This window comes from Galleria mellonella, unplaced genomic scaffold (genome assembly GCF_026898425.1).
Source record: "Galleria mellonella isolate WM207_F2 unplaced genomic scaffold, CSIRO_AGI_GalMel_v1 utg132, whole genome shotgun sequence".
In the NCBI taxonomy this organism is placed as follows: Eukaryota; Metazoa; Arthropoda; class Insecta; order Lepidoptera; family Pyralidae; genus Galleria; species Galleria mellonella.
This window is the reverse complement of record NW_026441989.1, coordinates 1,237,578-1,258,183: the sequence shown is the minus strand read 5'-3', so window position 1 is coordinate 1,258,183 and position 20,606 is coordinate 1,237,578. Positions and strand designations below refer to the sequence as shown.

The window sequence follows — 20,606 nt, the reverse complement described above, 5'->3', positions numbered from 1 at the left end:
CATTTACTGCGTTGATATCGGTATAAAAAAAACACGAAATTAAATTTAAAAATTCGGAATTTCATTTTATGGTACACGCTCAGTACTCAGTAGTAATTGCGCGCCAAAACTACAGAGTAAATAACCAGTATGTTATGTAAGTCATTACTCACTAAGATCAAAACGAAAATTTATTACGTATAAATCATAGATTGAGGATAATATAAATAAAAAAAAGTTTTAATTCTATATTACAATAGAAAAAAAAGTTTATAAACATAGATAAAGGATAGTGCTTGTTGGAATTTCTACGTTTATAAACAATTTATCATTTGTGAAGAGCGTTCATAACGCATTATGTTGCAATTGTCTGTCAGTTTCCAAAAACAATTCAATATTTTTCCTTGTTCTTAGATATTTTTTAATATCTGTGATTGATTACTCAAAAAGTGCTTTGTTAGCGAACTAAAAAGCAGGTGAACAATATTTCTTATAACAGTTTCTGATATATAAAATTTATGGTACCTATTTAGAATTCGATCTATAGATAACAAGAAAAATAAACATTCATATCTATATATTAAGTCCATAAATACGTTACAAAGGTATACTAACATTGTTAATCGAAGATTATAAAATAGAATGTTGAATTAAATCATAAATTGATTGAATACGGCACCTAATTACCTAAATAACTTCGCCGATATCGTTTCAAATCAGTAAATATTAAGCTATTAAGCGAAGGCTGTTAACGCGAGCAAACATACGTATATATTAATGAAAGTTTATGCGTGTAACAACTCTTAAATATACAAGGTTTCATTTTACCCGGGAGGACATAAACGGGAATGTTTGCCATGATGGTAATTGCAGGATCGTATATTAGCGAAGTTGCGAGTTCAACAGTAGGTGCTGCCTTCGCACACATTCCTTTACTTGAATAATTACTTGAATATCATCTGTGACACTATATACTTATGGTTTTTTACTAATGATTTATAGCTATTTAAAAAATTTTATTATATTTTAAATAATTTGTGTAGGAACAGGGAAGCTATTTTGTAAGACTGGACAATTCAATTAGAATTAGCAAAATCTCGTTTAAATCCATTGAATAGTTCAAATATTATAAACTAAAATAAACGAGTTTACGGGCAAGATACTTGATGTGTTAAATTTTGAATATTAAATGATGATGTTGAAGTTATTTATTATTTCGATTGTATATAGTTATAATTATTACATCAATGTCATCTACTTGACAGGAGTATAAAGCTTATGCTCAATATTACATGTATACCAAATTTCATGACTATTGTTGAGTCGTAAGGTATCAAGAGGTAATAAATAAAAAATATTTTATTTCACTAAAGACTTTTTCTATTTATTTTATTTTAAAACGCTCTATTAAGAAGGGCTAATATTTTGGCTGTGCTATTCGTTAAAATGACCCTATAAAATAGGTATATAATAGGTGTAATGGCGTCTAATATACATATTATGCCTCTATTTCAACTAGATGTTGAGTGACTCGCCCAAGTGTGTGCGTAAAGTGAAGTAGGTATACCGCGATGAGGGTGCGCCGCCACACCCGCTCACCTGTCACAGGCGACGCGCCACTCGCTTCTTTGTGGCGTTGATTTTATCTTGAAACTTTACAGAGACTTATGAACTGAGTACGTGAGCATACCAACGTGATAGTATCATATGGTAACAGTTTCTTACCGGCCCCCACAAGGAGTTTCTCGCTTCAATTGTATTTCTTGTATATGTTACGAGCTTAGATTAAATAGATAGAGCATCGAGCCTCAAGAACGGGCCAACTTTTTATCAAGTAATTGTCAAATTAGCCGACTCGTTTTTTTTTATTAATGTTCTACATACTTACGCACACAGTGTATCTTGATGTATCTATATTTATTTAATAAATAAAAATGCAGAATTTATAAGACAAACTAAATATAGAAGTTATAAAAGAATTAGTCATTCATCACACAAAATTGTAAGAAAAAGTTGACTCGTATTTTTCAAAACATTTGCATGGAGACACTCTATCTATATAATCTAAGGTAACGAGATACGAGATACGGTAACTATCATTTAGTTTCAAATTTAGATATTTTTTTTTTTAATTCAGCACAATAAAACAGCTATATATCTGTTTAGGTTTAAAGGACAGGATGTAGTAGTGAAGTTACAGGGTACTGAGGTATTTAGAGTTCTCGGGAATTGCTAGTCCCGAGGGGTATAAGTATGAAGGGTACTGTTGGCATAACAGAATATTCTGAGGTGCCGATAGTCAATAGTGCTTTTTATGTATAGACATGACAACGATTACTACTTGCATTTGTACGCCATTTTAAGTTCTACAATAAATATAATTTACTCCCGTTAGTTCCAAAGTAATTTTTTTAATATTAAAATTGATTTCTTGGGAAAAAAATGATACATTATTTTAGACATATCACAAAAAACGTTTTGATAATTAACGATACACGATGTTGCGTTATTTAAAATTATTATAGATATAGGAAAGTGTTTAAGTTTATCCTTTATAAGTAGAGTTATGTTCATTAATCTAAAGTTCAATAAACTGAGTTGTGACCATTTTATATTGTTTTGGCACACGCACAAAACGAAAAATTGTACATGGTTTTTATGTATTTTATTTTAAAAAAGTTCTCTTATCTCACTTTTTATGTATATCTGTGTCTGTTATAAATTGTGTGCTGTAAATAATGCAAATAAATTATATATCTATCTATCTAAAGATATGAGGCTATGTGTACCTATTGAAGGTAGACTAATACTTCCGTTTATAACTTCATCAGTAAATGTTTTTATGCAAGTGTTTCCTTAAAAATGCCACAATAATTAATGTTGATAATTTGATAGCAATTAAACGTTATCATTTGATATTTTAAATAAGTTTATTATAATGCTACTTCTCCTTTACTAATTAATAAGTGTCATATACAATTTAGAAAAGTTTAGTTAATAGTTTTACATTAGGAAACGAGAAATATACCTTAAGACTAGAGATACTTTATATATTGGTTCCGGCGGGCAAATTACTAGATATTGTATAAATCTTTTGAAAAGATGTATCATCCAAAGATTGGCTGGAAGAGATCCTTCTTAGCAATAAGGCCGCCCATTGTTTTCTTAGTGTAATATTTTCTTGTAATTCTTTGTATTTATAATAAGTTTATTATTGTAATCTTATGGAGGAAACGAGAAGAATATTTATAAAGAGTATCTATCTATATTGCCGGTGAAATTAAATATTCGTAGATTTACGAAGTTTCAATATAGAAAATCTTGACTTTTTATTGTAATGCATAAATAAATAAATTACAATAAAAAGTCAAGATAATGTGAAAGTTTAAGTTTGATTTTGTAGACACATAAATAACGTATCATACTATGTATAATGTGGCTGTACTCGCATTTAAAACTTTCTACTTAGGGCGTCGTGTTAACACTTCCCTCCATTAAGGTGCGTGAACAAACTAAACAATTGATGAATGTCTTCCTACCAAGTATGTACTTCGCGTCGACGTGTTCGGTACATGATTATATTTACACAAAACGGGAAGATAGGTAAGATAAATATAGCTTCTTACTAGCTTCTTGCCTGCTACTTCACATGCGTGCATTTCATAAGCGAAATATGAAGTATATTTCGCTTATAGTTGTGATATCAATATAAAACATATCTACATAATTTTTTTAGTTAAACCGTCCAGAGTAGAACTGTGGAAAATACATCCAATTTAGTGCAGTTGTTTTTTGCGTAATGTCGAAATAAACATATAGAGAGACAGAAAAAAATTCTAAACATTATTGTATTAGCATCTATTGGTCTCTTATTAAGACCTCTTATATTGTATTTTTTTTTATATTTCCATGTTCAAACATTATCTAGTGACCATTTTATTATATTAATAAGAGATTAAAATCTATTTTTCGGTTTTCCTGCTGATATCCACGCGTATTTCGTACACGGTCAAAAAGCCAGCAAGAAAAAGAGTTTTAAGTAATTGAAATAAGGTTGAGTTTTGATAGAACACGCAGAAATTGCGGAGGCCTTAGGAGTATCCGTGGTCGATTTTAATGGAGTCCAACATTAAAGTTGGCTTGATTGAATCCATTAAGGCGCGTACACCACGCGGACAGATGCGTATCGCGTAATACCGCCGCCCGCACGCAATACCTGCATTTGCCTACTAATTTACAATATTATGGATTAGTTAGTTATATTGTTATAACGCTTGATCGTCCTTGTAACGTTCGTAATGCTGTTCTGATTTTTATACGTCGATGAAAGTAATTGTCTTTGTTTAATAGTGATTAAGTTTGTTTGTTAACTACATTTTGTCGATGTCGGGCCATTATGTAAATAGATCAATTTGTTATCAATAATGAATACACGTGTAACTAACTATGAATATTTATGTTTTATAAGATACATGAATTAACGCTGTCATTTAGGTAAACTGTGATAATTTATCTAAATTATTTTGTCTCTTATAAAATATAAAGTAGGCAGTGTGAAACTCTAAAAGTTAATATAACAAATTACAATATTGAAGTTTGGTTGAACCTGTCAAATATAGCTACTTAGAATGAAAACATTATTTTATATTATAGTGGAATACTACTTGTTGGCTGGCAACACTAAAATTGTACTTTTATAATAGCAACTTTTTTTTTATTCATTTGCAATATGCGTCAAACAGTGTGCGTCTCCGTATCTTCTATTCTTTGTATCGACTTCAGCGACCATACATATGAAGTTACAATCTACTATAACAAGTTCCTACACTACTACTATTATAAATGCGAAAATTTGTAAAATATAAAAACACTAAACAGATTTGTATGAAATTTGATACACGGATAGGTTATCTTCTAGCATAGAACATGTCATCATCATCATATCAGCCATTAACTGTCTATTACTGAACATAAGCCTCCCCCTTGGGGTTTGCCAGTAGTTGCCATGTTTGCCAGGTGGGTTGACAACCGCAGTTAGACTTTGGAGATGTTTTAAGAGAGACGTTGCTGCCCATCCTTCGCATTCCCTTAGTCGCCTCTTACGACACCTACGCGAAAGGAAGGGGTGCCTATGCCGGGACCAGATGGTACATAGAACATATGATACTTTATAATTACTGATTCACGTAGGCAAAATAGCGGGATATAGCTAGTCATACTATAGAGTAAGATTTCTCCAGGATTATCACTGAGATAGCAAACAAGCATACGACCCATCCGATGATAAGCGGTTACCGTAAATTAGGAATGCCTGCAATACCAAGGGCATCACGCGCGTGTTGCTGACCCTGAAGAAACCATTTTACCCCTTTGAAGAACTCTTGGAAAACCTCGACAGGGAGCTTATTTCATAACTAAGCTTAGTAATGCGGGCTACTAGCCTCATTGCTAGAAATATATCCTGTCAGGCCCACCTCCACGCTGTTCCTTCTGGAAACCATCGTGTTGAATTCTAGATGTATTCATCACGATGGGTTAACTGACCTGCTTTCTCATTATCCACCCATCATCCCTTACTGATGCCCTGTCAGCGTATACCGTTAGCGCAGGCGGGGTTACCATTCCATTATCATCCATTAAAAAAAAGAAAAAAGACCTAAGCGTCAGAGTGAGAGGAAACTTCTCTGAACTGCGTAGTTCTCGACCATTCAGGCTTTAAGATATAAGTGGTATATTTTTAACTACTTGTTCCTGTAATTATTCTATTAATATTACAAGTGCCAAAGTTTGTAACAATGAATCGATGGATGAGTGTTTGTTACTCGTTCACGCAAAAATTATTGAACGAAATTGAAGAAAATTTAGTACACGGGTATCCTAATTTAGTACATAGGACATTTTATATATTGGTTTACGCGAGTGAAGCCGCGGGATACAACTAGTAAAAGAATATATGTACATTCTATTAGTTTTGTTTGCATTAATAATATCATATGAGTGAAAGCGAGTTTATTTGCTAGTTCTATTTTGTTTAGTGATATTTGAACAAAGCGTATACCTATCATTATTCTAATAAAAGGAATTTAATATAAGGGCCAGTCTTTAAAAATATATAAATTCAACTGTTTTACGATTTTTTAAAACGTAATTTTCATTCGGTATTAGATACATAAAGACAATTACTTTTTTAATAATCCCACGCTGTTTGTTTATGGCTTAGCAACACATGACTACGGGGGTCAAGCGTTGCCGTCGGCCTATAATAATGGGTACCTATAAAATATAAATAGGTTGGGTATGATGGTAAATCAGTCGCTTTTGAATGGTTTTCACGTCTGGTTCGATTCAATGAATGGAAATATAATATGTATGATGAGTTCGTTTGACTGGAGATAAATAAAATGACGTAATATAATGTTCTATGTGTTAAATGTATACTGGGAGATTAGGACTAAATAGGTAGTTAAAATGTTAATCAATTCTAACGAGATAAACTGGTCAGATATTAAATATCTACTTAATAGTAGGAATATTCCTATGTACATATTTTGCCATGTGGTTTCGGCATAGAAAGGACCACACCTTCCTTTCTCATGCGTGTCATAAGAGGTGACTAAGGAAACTTAACGGTCGAGGGACGGGCAGCAGCGTGTCTCTTTTAAAACATTACCAACTGCGATTGCCAAGCATGGTAACTACTGGCAAAACCCCCGACTATGTTCAGCAGTAGACAGTTAATGGCTAATATGATGATGATGGCATGTTTTATAATACATTACTTCCGTTCAAAATGATTTGCAGTTAATCTTTTGGGTTGTTCACGTGAATTAGTAAAAAAGTGTTTTCACATTGAAATTTGAATCTTAAATGTGTTTAACAAATATTATATATATAAATAGTAACAAATATTTTTACAAATTGTCAAATGTATAATGTATAAAGCAAAATCGTAGCATATAGTTAGCTATATCTTGCAGCTTTGCCTGCGAGAATTAGTTAATATCGTACGTGTTAGTGAATGGTGTGATCTCTTTAATCGCGTTCACAATGACATTTTATTAAAAAAGTTCTCAGAAGTAGGATTTATACTAAAGCTTTAAAAATTATTTATCAGTTATTTTTCTGATCATTCGCAATATTTTTTAAATAAATGTCAATCAGTATAAATGGAATAAGTCAGGGCAGTACCCTGGGTCCGTTGCAGTTCCTAAGTATGCTTGCCAGATGTTGTTAGTATTGGCTCAATGTCTCATATTTGCTGATGATGTGTGTGGGCGAAAGGACTGTATGCTGGTATGGAAACACGGTGTTTTAGAAAGATAATATAATAATATAAAAAATATACATAGCAAACCAACGGAGTGAAAAAGCGAAGCGAAAAACAAAACCGAAAACTGACACAGACTTCAAATTATAAAAAGAACATCTTTTTAATAAAATTAAAAAAGAAACTAAAAAGGTGCGTCGTGCACAATGTGAATCTATTCATGGCTAACGGAACCATGGAAGACTGTGAAGCTCTATAGCGAAATATTGACAACGTTGTAGCATGGGCTAAACATTAAATGTTTTTTGGAATTAATCGTTTTAAAGTGTAAATCAATCACATGCACGCGGTCTCGTGTTCACCATTCTTATATCTGCAGTATATCTAATATGCTGCTTGAACGTGTTTTTTTTAACTTAGAATGGAAAACAAGCTGACGGCCCACCTGATTGTAAGTGGTAATCGTCGCCTATAGATATGTACAGTACCATGGACATAACAGAGTATACTGTTTCACTCATAATACCTCCCATGCGTTATATGCCATACCTATACCTCGTCAAGTTAAAGTTATGAACGGTCTTAAATCGATTCAATATTTGCAAATGTCTAAAAACGTGATTGTGTGATGTTAAAAAATCCTGAATTACCTATAAATACGAGTAATACCATAGCGGATCCCTTAAAAGTAGGCACGCAATAATTGACTCGATAAATATAATTCTGGCGAGATTTACGTCATGTTTAAATCAGGTCTGACGTTAAACAATTTGTTACACCCACCTGTTTCCGGGAACCCTTGTTTTAATTAAACTTATGTCATCTAATTGATCTTGATTGTATGTTCACTGTACACGTTTCTCACTTAAATATAGTAATAGTCCAAACTTCACGCATTAACTTTGATATTATGAGACAACGTCAATCTGATTATTACTAGTAGGATAGATTCGCAGCAGATTTGGAGTAGAATCAGCAACTTCTTTTTACAACCTATAATTTACTTTTTTATTTATATATATTCTTTATTGCACTAAAACATACAGTAACAACAATAAGTTAATAACAATGTTATTTATTTTTCCTTTAATTAATAATGCACCACCTACGTATTTCTCGGTTTGCCCAATAGTACATAGAATTTTACTGTGCATTAAAGTTTAAATAAATAAATAAATAATTATCCACTGCTTGACTCAGTAATCTTCGTATTGTATGAGAACATAACCTTCTCTTATCACATTGGCCAGACAACTCGGTATAGGGTTCCAATTCAAGTTTTAAATTTCTTGCATCGGTGATTTGCGCTTTGTTCTTTTCATTTAGTCACAGATTATATATACTACTATGATAGTAAACAAGCATACAACTCGTCTGGTGAATGGTTACCATAGCCTATGGACGTGTACAATACCAAAGACATCATGTTCGCGTTGTCGACCCTTAAGAAAGCCAAGTAATTACGCCCTTACGCAGGAGATCATTCCGCAACCTGAGTGTTTGTAAGCGCAACCTTCTCTGAAATCGCATTGTGCGTGATCAATTTGGTTCTAGGGTGTAAGGATGCATTCTCTGCCGATCGCGAGCGATGCGACGATAAAAGGTAGCTCTGAGTATTATTTTTTAACAGTAAATATATGTAGTATATATAGAAACCAAAAATATATATATTTTTTAGGAACATGGTTGAGCACATGCCATATACACATATCTGCTTACGTATAGACCCACATACAAAGTCTACTGTACTCTACGCGTTACGCGTAATCTACGTAGCACCGCGTAGAGTATAGTCTGGGTCAAAATAGGGAAAAATGTGTACAATAGATAGTTGCGACGACCTCAAATATAATAAATGCAGCTCGCTCAGTACTGTTCTTTATGGCAGCTTGTGGGGGAGATTCTACAGTGGATAGTAACGGTTGAAATGATGATGATGCAAGCATTGTAGTATGGTGTATTTATAAAACAATTTTTTATACTTGATATATTTTAAAAATAAATAATGTACAACTAATATCATAAAACATAATGTCATATTATTGACTTTAATAATTAATTTGATAAGAGTAATTTCAAATAGCTAAATCAGCATCAATATTTTTTTATACAACTTAGAATGGCAAACAATTCATATTCCATTTCATGCCATTTCCACTCTTCAAACCGAAACGCAGCCATGCAAACACAACTGCTTTACGGTTGAAACACGAATAGGACAGAGGTACCCAAGCAAACGACTTTTGTACAAAGTCTCCCTCTGGTATGCAATAATATCTTAGAATAATCAATTACGTAATGCGATTCATTTTATGCATTGTTATTTAATTAAAAAACAAACCAAATTGTTTATTAATTACATCAAATATAGGAAAATAGACTATCTATCTACACGACAAATCCTTTGTGAGGTAGACAGAGAGATCTGAGTGTCAAATAGATCTATCCTTACATACATCTCTTGCTTGCTGCACTTTCATAACTTGTCTCATACATACGCGCTGGTTCTGAAGACATTTGACTTATGAGTAACAATTAACAATTATAATATTAGTATGGTACCTTTAAATTTTTTAACGATTTCCGACTTATATTTTTCAAACTTGATTTTTTCTTTATAGTAGCGAATTATGGTAGCGGAAAGAAACTCACCTGTGCCAATATCTTCGTGTAACAAGAATGTATCTCGGATACTGTGTCACTATATCGGTACACATTGACGAAGTCGTTAGGTCCCAGTGTATCCAATAAACCGGACACTGTCGCTTTCGCTAGCCGCCAGTATGACGAACCAAGGTCGTCCGAATCGTCCAAGAGTATCACAAGGTCTTTAGGTGATGTGGCTGCTTCAACGAACCAGTTGGATGATCTAAAGTCGTAGAAGTCCCTCGCGTGGTGTGAATAGCCATCTTCTGGTGGCCAGGACATCGCTAAGGTAAAACAAGAAAGTCATATTTTTAGTGAACCAAATAATTAAAATACATTTTTAACTAATTCGATACAGGATATTCTCTATTTGTGTGGAAGGATAAAAAATAAAAAAAATGAGGGTATGACACACGATATCTTCGTTAATTGTGGGTTCATCAAAAGGGTGAGATTTCATCATTATAAAATTTGGTATACACGTACTGTATGAGGTTTTTGTTGTATTTTCTTTATGCAACTTAGAATGAAAAACAAGCTAACGGCCCACCTGATGGAAAGTAGTAACCGTCGCCTATAGACATGAGCAGTAACATGGGCATAACAGAGTATACTGTTTCGCCCATGACTGTATATTGTTACTCCCCATGCGTTGCCATTCCTAAGGACTCAGGTATTATTCCTCTGTACTCTGTAAATTCACTGATGAAGATGAAGAAGGGGATACGTTACTTTTTATCCCGGTTATTAAGTAATTCCGGACACGCAGATGAAGTCACGGATAAAAGCTAGTAGGTAATAAATTCGATTAAGCCCCCATTCCAAAATGGCAAAATCTTTCATTGCTATATTTTTGTATCAATGATTCCTTCTATTAAAATAGATTGCTAAAGTATGTGAAATAACTAATTAAGGTTAGGGTATGATAAGACTGACATATCCTTATAAAATAAAAGCCTCCAAATAAAAAAGATTAAAAAAAACTTTATTACAGTGCATAATTTCTATGTAGGTAAAATTTTACACTACGTTGCTTCACATGAAGACAGAGTTCTCAGTACCTGTGGCTTATATTCTTTCGTAGATCACTTGGTTTTATTGGACTTATCAATATATAGATATGAATAAATATTTCAAGAAGTATGCTTTTGTGAAAAGGGTAAGGTCCACAATAAACGTACGGCAAGTGCTGATAATATGTGAGCTTACGAAGAGTGCACGCCTGTTTGGTGTTCGCTACAGATGATTGATTATGTTACCTACCATATAAGGGACATGGTAGTGTAAACAAACCGGATGTTTTGTTATAACTTGGCGTCACATACTTATAAGGAATTGAAACTCGAAATCTTTACAGGAGGAGGAAAATATTTCCCTTGTACAAGAACAAACAAACTTGGCTACGTCATCGAGAACTTTATTAAGGGACGTCACTTATTATGGCGACTAGTCTAATTCTAAGTGTAGTCGTGGAAAAAATATACACATAAAAAGACTAAATTTGTATACTGTACTGAAAGTTTTATTTCATAGCTTTTGAAAGAACAAGGTAAGGAAACCAGCTAGCTAAGAATGGGAATTCAATGGCCTCGCCTCTTAGAAATTCTAATAATGAATGTTTGAAATAAATTTAGAAAAATGTAAGAAGAAAATTACTGTGACCTTTTCCTCCGTATTTAGTATTTTCCTTGACTACATTATAACTACCTTATTTATATTAGTCTACATTACTATATTTATACATAGTTATATATGCTTAGTTGCTACTGTAATTACCTGGATATCGCCTCATAAAACCAGTAGATGAGGCATAGTACTGCCACGATAGCGTAGGATCGATTTCATAGTTGTTGACGAATAACGGGTCTAAATGTTCGGACCACGCTATTTGATTCTGAACTTCGGGATCTGATGGAGAATAGAAAAAAGACAAAAACTTATAATTAAAACAATACACCATAAAGTATAATTTGTATAATCGCTTAATATTTTACTGAACTAGATGTTGCAGAACTTGTGGAAGTCCATATGACTGGTTATTTATTCAGAATTATTTTGTTTAATTCAGCTATTCGCTAAAAAAAATAATTCTAATCAAATAAACAATAATTTAAAGAGACTAATGTCTTCATATATTATTATGATATTAGGAGCATGTGATACAAATGAGGTTCAGTCGCAGCTAGAAATTCTTTGAATAGTTAAAAATGTAACGATATGTTTTTGGGTTTCTATAACGTCGTGGAATGCACGGTGACTGTAACGCAGTCTACAGTCAGCCTTAGAGAAGCGAGATACATAAATCTGTCTTTGCTTTATATCTAACTACAGTAAATGATGGTAGAAATTTCGAATAGTAAAACATATTGAAATTTAATGGGAAATCAGTAACAAATTGATTTTCAATTTTATATTGTCTATACCACGTACCTATCGGTTTATTATTGATTAGGTGGCTTCATGTATATAATGTGAATAAAGTTTTCTGTCTAATATCTAGGTCATTGGTTAAATTAAATGACCCCATTGACTTTACCACGTTGACCAATTAGGGAAATTTCTTTACTACCCATTAAAAGAGGGGTAATTGGCAAACTTGCTTCATTGGGCAGCCGTGATTGCTTTCTTGTGGACGGTCGTCGGCCGGAAAAATTAATGATTCGGCCAGAATCTATCGTGGCTTTGGGAAATAAATATGCTGTAGAGGAAGGGACTTAGTTGGAAACATTTGAGGCTTACCCGCTGCGCTCTTATAATTTATATACTTATATATAATTATTCAATGTAGGCAGCGTTATATAAACAATTTCAGAAATAATTACGAGTGCTACATTCGATTTTTATATCAGGTAAATTCAGAATATTGGCTGTTATTACAATTTATGAGAGACTATCTAAGCAATTTCCTTCTTTGGCCCTGAAATAATAGCTGTCGTTTCTTTTATGTCTTGATTTTTTCTCGGATTTACTCACGACGTATTTTTTCTAGTGAGATTCTTTATATTGCTTAAGTTGCAGAGTTCAGTTTCCATAATATCGTCTCTAAAAATATTACACTTTTTAGATGGGTAGCTGTAGTCGAACAACGTTATTGGATTATATTTTTTGCAGATTCTTTTAGTAGGTATGTTTTTATTTTCTATTCTTTTATATAACCCGATTTTATAAGGATTTTTTGGTGTTTTGGCCATTTTTATTTCAGTATAATCATGGTATTAAATAAATAATAGACATTTATGGTATATAGATAAAATACTGTCTAAGATCATAAATATATATAAGAATATTAATTACGTTAAGTAATTTCACAATTATTAATTTATATTAATTTGCCATAATTGCGTTTTAATTATGTAATTTTTAAAAATTATGTAATTAAATATAGTTATTGCAAGGTTTGTCTGATTATGTTTGCTTATATCGTAAAAGCTACCTATTTCGAACATTTTTTACTTTTACTTTTTGTAGTGAATTTGACTAGATGTTTGTGAAAGATCAATTATTTAAATAATTAATAGCATTCTCGCATAAAAGGTCGTTATGTAGGTATTTTCGCTAATAAGCAGAAATATGTCAATTTGTCCATAAATCATTCGTGGCGTCCCCGAGCGGGGTTGTGGCGCCCCCTCTTGTTCTGCCGTGTGTCAACAATATATTTAGTGTCATTATTTAGGGACGTCAGCTTGTCAGTCCCTTGCCGTGGAATTACATTCGGATGGACAAATGAAAGGTACATGTCAAAACCAACGTTTTTAACGATTCACTAATTTACAACCATTTGTTATTACATACATAGATAAATAGGAAATCAGAGACCCATTACGAAATTATAAATCGATGCGTGTTTAGTCAATTTATGATTAAATAAATCATCAAAGTGTTAACCACAACCAGAATACTTTAAATTTAGATATGGAAAAAACAAAGATTTAGACATTTTTTTTTTCATTTATTTTGGTAAACTAACAATGGCATAATAAATAATAAAATAAGGCATTAATGAAAGAAAATATTGAGTAAATTTGCCACCAACATCGTTTACCACAGTTTCGTGATCATGTGTCTATGTAAGTCTATTATTAATAATCTATCTATGTCAATAAAAATTTGATAGAATAATAATAATAATTATAATATTTATTTGCAATAAATGTGATTGACAAAAATGAACACTTAAATATTATATGCACTACACATTCAGCCAGTTTTAACATGTAAAATTAAATTATATACAAAAAGTAGGAAGGAAAGCCAATAAAAATTGCACTTTCGTATTTTTTAAGCTGTATATTATTCGTATTATAAGTACCTATATATAAGATAGCTATGTTATCACGGGGACAGAATGTTTCACGTAAATTAAATTTTGGTTTCCAGTAGCTATTGTTAAATTGTCGCATCGTCGTTGTAATGAATGAGTCAATAAATACATTTAGTAATCAACTTGATGATTGTTAAAAAGACATTCTCTTTTTGACAATCATCAAGTTGATTGAAATTAGAGAATCGATTTAAAATCATATTTATCGCCTAAAGCCAATAGTTATTTGAAGGAAAAACAATATTTAATTTTAAAAAAAATTCGCAGTGAGATAAAATAAAAACAAAATGGTACCTTCAGTATTAATATATGGCGGCATCAGTACGGCGCTGTAGCTGGTGTTGACTGCGATGTGGTCAAAATGCCGGCTAGGGGACAGCAGCAGGCGGCGGGCACGAGCAGCTAGTGTGCCATCGTCCGCGTGCACGTTTAGCCAGCGTGCGTCGTAGTAAGATCCTGGTGCACCGTCGCCGCTTCCGCTCGCTGACAGCGCAGCCGCTTCAGCGCTATCCATAATGCGCTGGGAAATAATATTATACAGCTCAAATACAAGAACGGTCAAGTGTGATAGTGTAATTGTTGGAACATTAATTGGAACTTATACAGGTATCTGAGTACAGACAGAACCTATTATATAATTACAAAAGAGGGGAAATTTGCATAGAACGATTTCAAATACATTATATTCATAGCATGTGGAAACATTGAGAAGTTGTTTTGATTTAATATATTTTATTATTAACTTAGTATTTTCATTGTTTAAATATTTAAAATAACAATAACATTAAACAAAATTATAAGCTGCAATAGGTCAACGCTTTCTTGGCGCGATTTACGTGAGTTGAATCAAACTTCTACAAACAGGCTTCGGCTCATCAAGCACAAAGAGTGGACGAATAAAAGCGTGGAGTAGACAATCGTTGGCAATTAGCCGGAGTAGAATCAGGCTGATCGGTCGCTGCCTTTGTCCCAGGACATTAACGGTCTTAAAATGAAAAATGACAAATAATCAGTTCTGGGGAAATCATAATGGTCTCAAAGGCATGATTGTAACCTACTGGTTGCATGCAGTGACGTTTAGAACTAATATTATGGTTCTGGTTATAGTATATTAAATACGTTTTCTATATTAGTTTTTTAACGGAACTCAAAATCGATGTAGGTATACATATTCATTGACATACTACATAGAGGAGATAGACCGCTGTTGTCCCTAGTTCTGTAATTTACTGAGTTATTCGTTACTTGCACTATTGTAGTTGCGTATTGTGTCAATTAATAAGTTGGCCTGTTTACATAAATTGTCGGATTCGATACTTTACAAAATCGGAAACTATAACAATAAGAAAAATAAATAAGAGAGTATATTTCAGAAAGGGAACTTTCAAATATATAAATGAATAATATAAATAATGATTGTAACTGTAAACATTAATTATACTCAAATTGAATACACAAATTGACTATTTTAAATGTTTGCTTAATCGTCTGAATGTATTTCTAATTAAAAAAAGGTAAAACCTATGTAACATGCTAATAAATAAATATTTTTCCGTACGTAATGTCTATATCTTCTCTATATACTCGTATTAGTACATTACGTTGTCACACGAGTGACCTCAATGTGACGTTAAAAATGACAATGATTATATCAAACAAAATAAATATTCAAATTACATGATTAATGTTTTATGGGGTACTAACGATTCACCCTGGCTTAGTACGGCCAGAAATTGTACATACAAATCTTCCGTAAAAAATATCAAAATCTCAAATAAAACCGCATCAAAATTCATTGCTTAGTTTAAAAGAAGTTAGCGGAGAAACAAACAGATGTTGACAGTTAAATTTTTAAGTAAATATATATTTACCAGAGGGAGACTTTGTACAAAAGTCGTTTGCTTTGGCACCTCTGTCTCATTCGTGTTTCTACCGTGAAGCAGTTGTGTTTGCATGGCTGTGTTTCAGTTTGAAGGGTGGGATATGAATTTACAGGGTACAGTGGAATAACACCTGAGTCCTCAGGAATGGCAACACATGGGGGGTATCATGGGCGTAACAGTATACTCTTTTATGTCCATGGTACTGCTCATGTCTATAGGCGACGGTTACAACTTTCCATCAGATGGGCTGTTAGCTTATTTGCCATTCTAAGTTACATAAAAAAAAATATTTCTCTCACAAAATTACAACATAAGAAAACTTACAGCTACATAGGTTACAATTTAAAACAACCTTTGAGAGAGTTGTTTTTTGTGAATTAATAATAATAAAGAGACGTATAATATAATTATAGGGTGTCTAATATATAGCTAAAAAAATAAACATAGTCCACATAGCTTTATTCAGGGAGAAGCTTTGTTGAACGATAAAGCAAGGATTGTGCAGGTCACCTTGACGTTTGCAACCCTTTCGTTCTACCATATTATCTAGTGAGCTGGCTCGCGTGTCTATAATAACCTTCACTGGTACTTACTGAAAGACTTTGACTTGCCCTTGTATATAGATACAACATGGCTCAAATGCCATGAGGAAACCTTATTTACGTAGATTTACGTAAAATGTAATGGCAAGGGCATATATATATATATATATATATATATATATATATATATATATATATATATATATATATATATATATATAGGATTAGAATTAGATTCGAGTTATTGACTGAATCGATTTCAATATTTTTATTATGTTAGTAAAAACTAATTAAAAAGTATTGACGTCATTTAGGTTCTAGTCAATTAGTATATATTTCCACAACCTATGGTAGCATATTAATTGGAAAATGATAAAAAAAGCGCATTGAAAACAGTCTGTATATTTCGATAGGAGCTCCGTTGGACGAACTAGACGGCGAAGTAGGAGCGAAGTAATTAAAAGTTGCAACCCGCTGAACCGCGTTGTCGCGTGACCCATTGCGCGCCGTGTAACCGCCTGGAGGCACAGTATAAATAATACCTAGTACAGGCAAGCTACACCGCTCTGCGTCTGTGTTTGGACGACACCGCAACGTATTGAGACTAACCCTAAGGGATATATCACACTATCATATGTATATATATTAAAGAATAAATGTATAGATTCGTTGCAAGAGATTTGTCATTTTTCCTTTTTATGTTGTGTGTAGACCAGAATATTAATGAAAAATATTTTTCAAATCAGCGTAAATAAAAATGTTGATATAGAAAATAGTCAAGTCCATTTACTATGACCAAGTTAATAAATTTTTTAATATAAAAAAGTGATTGACTTGGTTTGTATGGGTATGTGTTTAAGAACAGATGACGATTACATTACGAAAAAGAACGACGAATTTGAAAAAAGAAGATCTAAAAGAACTATAGATAAGTAGTGTGACTACTTTTCAAATGATCACTCAGTAATCTTGATAATTGTTTTTGCCAATTGATGGATAATGCGGACGTTGATAAACCACGGAATTAACGCTCATAATATAAATACAGTTAGCGGCACGCGGTAAATACGACATTCCTTTATTTTGTTTCAGCCACAGTTTCATTAAGTGCGAAATGTAAGCGTCGTTTTTTCTTGGCGACACCCGCATCGCAGCAATCCCCACGATTTTTCAATTTTATTGTCGAGCTAAGTTCTGGGTTCATATAGCCCGACGCTGCCATCCCCTGTTGCAAATTATTACATAATTGCATCTATATAGAACTTTTCTATCTATGTAACATATAATTGCATAATTATTATGCGACAAACGTGATGTGTTTTTAATTTGACATCCTTCGCGATATAAAAAAAACGTTTTTTCATACGTGGCATTAAAAAAAGTTATTGATACTCGTAACATTTTGCTTATTTCAGTAATAACTTTTACCCGCGACTTAGTGCGCATTACTGGGATAAAAAAGTAGTATATATCCTTTATCCTATATACTGGTACATGTATACAAAATTTTTTTTTTGGTTAAGGAGTTAAGTGTTAAGAAACAAATAAACTCACTTTCATTTTTATTAATTATAATTAGAATAAAAAGTTGACGTTAGATTTTCTTTGTTATAAACGTTACATTTTCCTATAAATGAGGTTTAGTGATTTAGTGAGATTTTACCATACTCTTCCTCCCTTACTTTAAGCTCGCATAATTAATGGGTGCCCCCTTATGGAGTAAGCAGTTAGGCACCTAAAATTTAATGCCGATGCAAATATATGTTTGTTTGCTAAGCCACCGAAATTAAGTCTAATAAATAAATCTATATATTTAATAGATTACGAACTTAAATTAACTTAAATAAATATATCTATGTGACAATACAGTTAAGTACTTATACATACATATATAGGCAGTGGGATCGATTCAGATGCACCATTTCTCTAAAGCTAATATTTTAATCTGATAATTTCGCGAAATTACTATTTTATGTAACTTCATAAACTAAAATTGTAATAATTTTCACTTAAATTTATTAGAAAAGTAGTTTATATTAGTTCTCACAATAAAGATTTGATAACAAATTGAAATTAAATTTTAGAGAAGGTTTTGAGAAATGGCTTCAAAATAGACCCCAATATTGTTACAATAATTAACAATGAATAGAGACAATTGTCAAGTAACTTATAAATTATATTGCAAATAAAATAAATAGAATACCGGAATACTAATTATGTAATACCTATTTATTAAAACTTTTTAGGTATAAATACTTCGAGTTAAAACATATTATTAGCTACATATATATTTTCGTTACTGAATATAGAAATGTACTAGATTCGTATATACGATAACGTGACCAATAAGCAGAAAAGGTATCAATAAATATTGAACATGGAACGAAGAACTAGAAAAGTAATCGAAAAGAATATATATGTATGTCTTAACCTGCAATTACAGGGGAAAAGGAATTGTCAGTAATGGGGTTTAACTGCCCCATTGCTAGTATTACACTCTATCAGATCAACCTCCACGCGGTTCCCCCTGGAAACCATCATGGTTAATTTTAGCGGAATTCGTCACGATGGGCTAACTGACCTGCTTTCATCCTCATCCATTATACCTTACTGGTACCCTGCCAGCGTATACCGATAGCACAGGCGGGTTAACCATTACATTATCTCTCCATTAAATAAAAAGTAAAAAATCTGCAATTACACAATGAATAGGGGTAAATATAAGTAGTGCGAGATGCTCAGAGAATGGACCTAGTATAAACATTCTTTATTACAAAAACAATTTATACAAAAATTCTATCTTTATCACACGTTGTGTAAACTGAAGAAGACGGAAAAGATTGTCCGTTCTCTGGCTATGGATGGTTTGCAGCGGAAACAGGGGTTGCAAGCAAATAAACGCAAGATAAACGGTTCTGATAATAGACGACGATATTCTTTATAAGAAAATTTCAAAAGGACGAGGTTCTTAATTCACTTTTTTTAGGTAAAAAAATCTACTTGTTATTTCCATCCATCCATTTGAATTGCCGTACTTAAATGCTCTTTAGTAATTAAAAAGTAGATTCTTTATAAGGTTTTCTTTTTTGTATTTCTGTAAAAAATAATAATAGTTTTCAAACGGTCATCATTTCGCTTTTATGTTATGTATTTATATTTTATACAATATCTTTCCTAATTTTGAATCAATTTTCGTAATTCTTTTTGCAATTTGAACGTTTTGGTCCTTCCGTATTGATCCTATACCAATTTTGTCATAAATAACGTACTTGGCTGTCTTTTTTTGCAGAGATTTTTTTTTTTACTATTATATATAATAATGTATGGTAAGATTACTAAGTATCAGTAAGTGATCATTATATTTTCTAGTAGGAAGATTAAAAACTAATTAATAGAAAAGGGTACGAAATTACGCATTACTAACGACATAAACAAGTTGATTAGATTAGTTTTGAGGCCGCAGTGTGCGTGGGACATGTACGCGAATTTAAAGGTCCACAACATTAATCTGCCTCCTTTATATGGCCATTAGTTGTGCCCGCAACTTTGTCTGCGTGACTGGTAGAAAATGATTGACTGGAATAAAAGTAATAGATGTTAATAATAATAATTCTTTATTTGGAGCAAAAACATTGATCAAAAATATTATTGAATAACGATGATATCGGCAGAAGTATAAAACTGTGTCGGGAGTATCTTCTTATATTGGTAAAATAGTTTATTTTTAAATACTAAATTATATTACATTCATAACGATTGGTTATTCGATTAGAATTATTTTGTTTAATTATAAAATACAAACAAAAAAGAAAATAGCAAAATAACACCTAGTTCAGTAAAATATTGACGATTGGATGAGTTGTTAAAGCGCCAAGAGGTAACAGAGATTTATCAGGGGGAGATTTTATAGAAAAATAGTCTACTTACCCCTGTTTTAGTCGTGTTTCGGCCACTAGGTTACTATATAT

The 20,606-nt window shown here is 32.4% G+C and overlaps 1 protein-coding gene across 4 annotated transcripts in view; it reads right to left on the bottom strand.

Moving 5' to 3' along the window:
- LOC113518529 (voltage-dependent calcium channel subunit alpha-2/delta-4) overlaps positions 1-20,606 on the bottom strand; it is a 94,507-nt gene that overhangs the window by 21,733 nt on the left and 52,168 nt on the right. For all 4 annotated transcript variants that reach the window (XM_052901591.1, XM_052901593.1, XM_052901595.1 and 1 more), the window contains exons 4-6: positions 14,508-14,733; positions 11,669-11,800; positions 9,899-10,176 (exon numbers count right to left, since the gene is read on the bottom strand). In XM_052901591.1, the coding sequence (XP_052757551.1) occupies positions 9,899-10,176; positions 11,669-11,800; positions 14,508-14,733 (636 nt within the window). The remainder of the gene's footprint in view (positions 1-9,898; positions 10,177-11,668; positions 11,801-14,507; positions 14,734-20,606) is intronic.